This window comes from Pteropus vampyrus, unplaced genomic scaffold (assembly GCF_000151845.1).
Source record: "Pteropus vampyrus isolate Shadow unplaced genomic scaffold, Pvam_2.0 Scaffold16, whole genome shotgun sequence".
NCBI lineage: Eukaryota > Metazoa > Chordata > Mammalia > Chiroptera > Pteropodidae > Pteropus > Pteropus vampyrus.
The window spans coordinates 3513412-3521647 of NW_011888797.1; the positions used below are offsets into that span (position 1 = coordinate 3513412).

At 38.0% G+C, this 8236-nt stretch overlaps 1 protein-coding gene across 1 annotated transcript in view; it reads right to left on the reverse strand.

The window, feature by feature from the left end:
• CUNH12orf42 (chromosome unknown C12orf42 homolog) overlaps positions 1–8236 on the reverse strand; it is an 86688-nt gene that overhangs the window by 52652 nt on the left and 25800 nt on the right. Inside the window, exon 3 of the mRNA XM_011354416.1 lies at positions 185–296. Coding sequence (XP_011352718.1) covers positions 185–296 — 112 coding nt within the window. The remainder of the gene's footprint in view (positions 1–184; positions 297–8236) is intronic.

Consider the following 8236-nt stretch of genomic DNA (forward strand, 5'->3'; position numbering starts at 1 on the left):
CCATGTTTTGAACCAGTCCACCACTTGGATTTTCCAACTTTAATAAGCCAATGAATTCTCTTTTGTTGCTATTTTGAAACACAATTCTAATGTTCTTCGATAAAGTTTTAATGCTTTTTACCTACATATATTCCAGAGTTTCTTTAGAAATCTTGGTCTTTCTTGGGATTATTTCTTAATTTACCTGGATAACGCAGAAAACGTAGACTGCTAAATTTAAGAGATTCAGAGAATTTCTTCATGTGACCGATAAATCTGGAGCAGGGCAAAGCAGTTCTCTCATGATGAGGGCTGGGCTATAAGATACACAAAATAAAATCAGGTCTATAGCTGCAAAAATAACCTCTGCCACCTGTAATTCTTACTTCCCTAATGGGTGATATTTTAAAAGCATTTTTGCTTCTTTATTCTTTAAATGAAACAATCCTAAAACAATTGCAATCGACTCCAGTGACATATATGTGCACGTCCTTCCCATATATTTCATTAAAGTGGCTAATTAAATTACTTATCTGTTTCTTCAACAGATTTTTCTCACATTACACTATATCACAGACACTGTTCTAAAAACAAGATACAATATATGAAGTCTTTGGCCTTATGAAATTGACATTCTAGTGGGGGTGACAGAAAACCAAACAAATACATCTATAATGTATCAGATGGTGATATTTCTATTGCTAAGGAGAAAAATAAGAAAAGGTAAAGGGAATAGAAAAATGTTGAGGGTGATGTACTAATTATATGCAGAAGAGATGACTTCAGAGACATGGCGACATTAAAGCAGAGAGGGTGTAGTCATGTGGTTTCCTGGGCTGGGGTTATTCCAAGCATAGCCAGTGGATAGAGGGCAGAGAGACAGGACACAAGGAAGGGGGTCAGAAGATTATGAGTGGGGTGGGGATGTCTCAAGTCAGGCTTTTTCAACTCGAAATAACCAAACCGAAAAATAAAGAAGAGAAAGAGATAAAAAGTTGTTGGATAATTAATATGAAATAAAGTCATAAATAAGGAGCATCTGATTAGATTTTATTTAAAAACAATCCAGTAAACATGTAATCAGTATCAATTGTCCATTAGCATTTGTGTATAAATTTTATAGTTTGGATATAATTGGATATTATTATTTGGATATCAGATATTATTTCAAGTATAGTATTATTTGAATATTATGTATTTAGGGTGGTGTTCACCTGCTGGCTCTCTAAGAGACCCAAACACCCCTGTGTGAGGGATTGAATCTTACCTGAAAGGTGAGGTTTTCATCCCATCATTCCCCACACCCAGGCCAGCCCCGCCCATGTCCTGAGGAAAGGCTTGTATCTCAAGCTAGAAACTTTCAACTGAGTGAGAGGGAGCTAGGATGGAACCAGAGTAGGAAGTCTCCCTTCGCTCTGACTACGGACAAAGGAGGCAGGATAGAACTGCAGGGTTGAGGCTTAAGAAGACACATTCCTCTTAAAAAGCAGAAAGTGAGCTGGAAATGGAATGACCTAGGCCAGCCTTATCAGTGACAGTGTATGGGAGATTAACTGAAGAAGGCTCAAGAGTGTACTTTATAAATCTTATCTGCTGTCAGCTTTTTCTTCATTTCTATAATTTGCTTGGCTTTAATTGACGTCTCTTTGGAAATGCTCTTAGATGAGCTAAGAGAAATGAAGGGAAGCGGTTTTGTAAAAGGAGAGGAGCAGTAGGGATAGTAAGAACCTAGAAGGTCACTCGAGCATCCTCCTACCCTGTCTACACCCAGATCCAGTCATAACCGAGACTTGTCACCCCCACCCTCTCAATGTCCTCCAGACTCATTCCTCCTTTCTAGCCCTTCTGCCTTAGCTTCTCCATCCATTCCCTGCTTGCGGCTCACCTCAGTGGAATCCTCTTTTCACATTCTCTTTCTAAAACCCAATATAATAACTATAATAATATATATGGCACACACCTCCTTAATAGTGTTTGATGGCTTCCCATCATTTAAACAGTGGTTCTCAAACTTTACCGTGCATAAAAATCACCTGGAGAACATGCTAAAATGCAGATTTTGATTCAAGAAGTTGAGGGTGAGGCCCAGGAATGTGCATGGTTAACAAGTATCACAGGTGATTAAAACAAATAGTAAGTAGACTTGCGTCACTCAGAGTGTGTCCATCGATCGGCATCATTAACATCATTCGGAGCTTGTTGGATACAAAAGTTTTCTGCCTCCGCTCCCAGCCCCACCTAGACCTGCCCAATCAGGATCTGAATTTTGACAAAGTTTCCGAATGATTTGGATGCACCTTAAAGACATAGACCACACTTTGATCTAAAGAATAAAATATAAAATCTTTTCCGTGGTATAGGAGGCTTCTCCTGAGCCATCATCTATTCATCTCTTCCCCACTATCTCACAGGACCCTCTCTGTGACCTACATAGGACAAACTATGGAAACTGGGGCACCAAAAAGCTAAAGCAGTGACTCCATCTTCTCCATCTTGGTCACCCCAGTGCCTAGCACAGTCTCTGCTACATAAGACATGCTGCAGCTGAACCAGATTAATTTATATTTTAAAACACATTTTGAAATACAGTATTACATTCATATTGTATCTTTCATCAAGGTACGATTTAACTGGGATGAAAAAGAATGAATGGAGAAAAGATTGTCAATGTCATGAGCCCAGACACATTTTACTCCTTGAAACACTGAACATGTGGTCACTGGGGAAGGGAGGAGGTACTTAGTCCTGTCTGCGAAGTCCTTGCTGTTCTCAGTTGATTTACTGCCTGAACTCAAAACCATGCTCTATATATTAAAGCACAACCCCCACCTTTTTTTTTTCTTGTTTAAGAAGAGCAAACTTTCGCCACAAAGATACAAGAACAGTAAATATTGATCTTCTTGACGGATGGTGCACCTCACGCCACAGGCCACTCAAGCATCTGCTCATTACCACCCAGCTCTCCCGTTTGTGGGGGAAATAAGTGGCCTCCTGTGCTATCGGCTGCAGATTGCAAATATTTAAAAGAAATAAATTTCTCTGAATGAAAAGCACCTTTCTTTGTTCTCCAACCCCCTCTCTTCCCAAGTCATGTTGATTTTGGGGCTGTGCATACTGCCAGCACCTGTACTTTTCAATTGTTTGCTTGCCAAGATCACTGTGGTTTTCTTGCTTGGTTTTAAGAACCATTGTAAGTACAGTAGCCAATGAAGGTATATTTTCTTTCTGTCTTGGCAATCTCTAAGGGAGGCACCAGCTTCAGGACACCTAACAGCAACTGTAATTAGAGGAGATGGGAAGAGAGGAACAGAAATTGGAGCTCCTCTATCTGGATACTGTCCCCATATGACAATGAAAATGGAATACCACTGTAGACCAAAAAGAAAGGTTTGGATTTCCTCAACAGCCTTATTGTTTGGCAGAAAGTTTTTAAACTTGGTTTTACTGAAATCCAGAACCATTCTTTCAGTGAACATGAAGACTTGCAATAAAGAATAAGAATGGAATTTCTGCAAGTGAATATTCGAATTGTGATTGAGAATGGCCACTTAGACTATTACCTCCAGGGTCTAAATATCAATATAGAATAAAATCATTATTTCTTCTACATGAAGCATTACTTACCATTTGATTTAGTAGGATCATGCCCTATGTGACCTTGGTCACTGCCCTTAATTTCTTCCCACTGAGCCATGTGACAATACACCACTAAAGTAAAATAAACTGCAGCCAGTTATTGTGATCCAATCAATATAGATAACAAACTGAGTATAGGGACAAATGAGTAACGTGTAAAGCTTCACCCCTTCTCTTATCTGAAGCTGACTTCTCATTCAAAGAGAGTTACAGCCTCTATTACCACCATTGGGGAGGATATTTGTCACTTTTCATTATATGACTTTATTCTAATTTCAGGAGCAAGTGTTTGAGGGTCCGCATGACTCCAAATCTTGATCCACATGGTTTACCCCAAACTTCAGGGGTAAAATAAATGCCCAGATCCAAGCACATCAGCACATTAAATTCTATTGGCTACAAGAACTGATGTTCAGAACCAATAGGATATAATGAGCTTTTGTTGAGACTTCCAGGATCAATGTTTGACTGAGAAATGGCAGAGTCTGGGGTTGCCACAGCCATATTACCAGCATGAAACAGATGAATTACCTTGGGCTTTGAATGACTTTTCTGGTAAGAAAGCTTGAGTTGGGTGAGCTGTACTCGCCTGTCTGCTTTACTTGGTGCCCAGAGACCTATAGTTGTGATATGAGGGTTCAAAATGCAGTATGTGGAACGGTTTATTTCACTCTGTGTAAAACTGATCAATTCTAATAAGGACAGTACTGATAAGGACGATGCAAACTTTGCCAGCATCATTCTTCAACTAGTTGAGCCAAAAAATTCTTGGTAATTTATTTATCCCAGAAATGAAAGAGATGATAGTTGCGACAAACACTTACAACTAAAATAAAAAGGTATTTTGGTTTTGTCAGTGTTTGTAGTGAGTTACGGAGTAAGAAGATGAAACCAGCCTCCCTATTTGCACTGGATGAGGCAGATCTTCATAAAATTGCATAACGAGTGTTTTGAAGTATCTGAAAATCACTAAGCCACCTCTGGTTTCATGTAAGACAGCCATAAATTAAAGGAAATATCATAGGAAACATGAAAATACCATTGTATAAATTTAAATTTAAAATTAAAGTCAGATTTACACAAAACAGATTTGTAAGAAGAGTTCAATCTTTTTAGAAAACTTGTTCTGCGAAAATCATCAGGTCTAGAAGTATTACAATCTCTATTTCAAAATGATTTATCATAAACTTATTCCCAGTGTTGTCATAGTCCAGATAATACTCTTAACAGCTTTAGTAACAGTTGCATCAGCAGATTCTTCTCAAAATCAAAACTTATCATCACTAATTTGCAATTTGACTAATCATTTATATTTAATAGGAAAGCACTAGAAGGCTGACTGCAACCTCTGGATTCACTTGAGCAGGGCTTGTTGACTATTGGGCTTCCCAATAGCAGGGCAGTGAGCCTGCCTTCCCCATAACGAATCCCTCAGTGTCAGAATGAGACAGGCTTTTCTCTGGTTTCTCCAGAAAAGAATCTCCCAAATGCCAGCCCAGGAAGTATTTGCCTGGCTGACTGCATTCTGGGAACACAATGAGGGGAAGCAACTGAAAGTCTCAAAGACCAATATCTAAAATTTCAAGAAATCCCTGTTTGGGGGCCCCACCTCAACTCTGAGCCCAGTGTCTCTGGGTTGGGAGCCTCTCTAATTTAACTTTGCAGGAGAATAAATCCTGGTCCTGACTCAACAGGGTGAGCCAAAGGAGACTGGAGCTCTGTATCCACACTCTCACCAGCCCCCTCATTTAAGCTATGTGTATGTATGTGTATATATATATATATATAAAATTACAATTGTCAGCAGCACCTTATATGTGATAGTGGTTCTGGGCATTAGCCTTCTGATGTTTTTCAGGAAAAGAACAAAGTTACTCTCTCCACTTAGTTATTAATTAACCCTTCAGATGGGGTCAGGCATCCTTTCTTATCGTTAGCCCTCTTTTTATAAGACCATAACTAAAAATACAACTGACATCTTATTTTTTTCAGATCTCACTCAGACTCCAACTCACACATTATTCTATGTGGCAAAAAGAGCCCAATGTGAATATTTGAGACTAATACCCTGAGGGCCAGACCATCACACACTTATAACTACGTGCCCCAATGTATTGAAGGAAAAAACTACTAAAGTAGGAAAAAATAAATAAAAGGTCAGTGCCTCCTTGAGAGCTATGGGTACAATATTATTAACTCTAAAGAAAACAAACTCGAGTTCCTTCCAGGTTCTCCTTTGTGATGGGTTTAGGTCGTGCTTGGACAAAGGAATCATAATTCAATTATCTAATGATTTATTACAAAACACTTTGCCCACACTGGATATTTTGATGTGTAAACATCAGAGTATTACACTCCGTCTATCCCAGGCTTCGCATTTCAGATTTCATTAGCCAATAAAGCCAGGTTTATTTATAATAAAGTTAAGCCCTTCAAACCACTGACCATGGAAACCAGATTTTGAAATAATTCAGATTTGTGTTTCTGTTCTTTCTAATTAGGGGTAATATCGGGAAGCACAGACAGTGGGTAGCATTGTTCGAGCACCATGGATTTAAGCAAGAAAATCTGATTATCAGCTCATGTCAGAAGCCAAGCGATAATGCAGCTTAGCATTCGTTTGGGCTTTTTCTTTGGCCAAAAGATAATTACCGTTCGTGAGGCCTTACGTAAGTGTATCTAATATCTAAGGCCCTAAAATTTATGAATAGCAAAGGCACACAATAGGCAAAGAAGAATTACTGTATTTATTATTTCTATGGCTTGTTCCACCATGATAATTTCATTATCTGCCAAAGTTGAACCTCTAAAATCAAAGTATTATTTCTTAAAGGACAATAAGTTAAATATGCTGGCAAGTTTTCTGCCCAATTTCCTCTGGTAAGAGTTATTTCTAACAAATAAGAAGACCAGTCAGAGTATTAGTAGGAAATTTACCAAAGGGGTTCAGAGTTACATATTGAGGTCATTGCACAAACAGATGTTAAGCTTCTGCAGTGAGATAATTTTTTTCTTTCATAAAGTGCATTTCTTAATCCTGGGCTGTTTATGATAAATGCAATGCTTCCTATCAAACAATACCGAAAGTTTGAAAATTGGAACATCCTTCTTAGCAAATATGATGGTGTCAGAGTGAACACTGCTGTAATATAAGCAACCTGAGTGTATATCAGAATGAATTCTAGGAATCCAGAGGGAAAAAAATTATTTAGACTAGGGCTTAGAAGTTTGTTGTATAAAACCAGATCTGATTACAAAGATGAAAAAAAATCAAGTTGTGAAATTTCCAAAGTAAGCATATTGAGATCCTCTAAAATATAAAGAAGCAATTGCTTTTAGAAGAGAAAGACAACCTATTTATCCTTAACTAAGATGTTTTTAGGAATAAATTTTATTGTTCACTACTCATTATATATCAGTAGCAACTAACACTTTATTGAGTATATACCATAGACCAGGCATCGTTCTAAATATTTTAGACAATGTTAATTCATCAAATCCTCATAGTAACCCTATGAAATCGGTATTTTATTCTCCCCTTTTTACAGAGTTGGAAAATGAGTCACAGAGAGGTTATACAACTAGCCTAGTGGACTCCCACTACTCCAAAGTTTATATATAGGGTATTTGATTTTATTCATGCTGGTAATTAGATGTAGTTTGGTATATCAAGCTTCTAACCTCCAGTTCAAATAATTTTCTGCTTCTGTGTTCTCAGAATTTATTATAGGAATACTCACTCTGATCCTATCCTGAAGTGAAAGAAAATGGCATATTAAGACTAATTAGAGTAGTTCCACTGCTGGCTCAGACACTCAGAACCAGCTTTCTAACCTTGGGCAAATCCTGAAACTCTCTGTTGAACAGAAGTCAAACAGGAGCAATGTTCCCTTCCCTGTCTACTTCCTGAGCTCCTTGAGACAGGATGGGACATCTGAAAGAACTTTGAGAAGTGTGAAGCTCTGTAGAGAGGTGAGCACGTGACAGTACAATGACATTGGCCAAGGTCAGAAACAGAGGGTGAAACTGTCAAAGGTAAAGCTCTTAGAGTCTTTATCACACTCCCCTCACACCCCCATTTTTCCTCTTGAGCTCTTGCCTGCAACCTCGGTTTATTTGAAGGAGGGAAAAGAAATGAAGAACATTCAGAATAACAGTGAGGATAATGACAATAGGAATAGTAATAAATAGATGTAAAAAACAGACCCTAGAGCCAAACCGCCTAAGTTGGATCAAACCCTTGGGCAAATCGCTTAACCTTTCTTTGACTGCATTTCCTCATCTGTAAAATGAGGATAATAATAGTTCCTATCTGATAAGATATTTATGACAATTCAATGACAACTTCATAGAGAACTTAAAAGAGCCTGGTAGAGAGTCACCTATCTATCTATCTATCTATCTATCTATCTATCTATCTATCTATCTATCTATCTATCCACATTTGTAAGCTGTGAATAGTAATAAGACTAATTCTTGACAGGTGCCACTGACTTAATGGTTATTGTACTAACAAGGTAAAAGATAGAATTATGTCTTTTCTTTGTTTCCATGTTTTATCCTCATGAAAAGTTAGTGATTTTTTTCCACCTTGGCCAAACAACTAGAACGGGAACCTGTG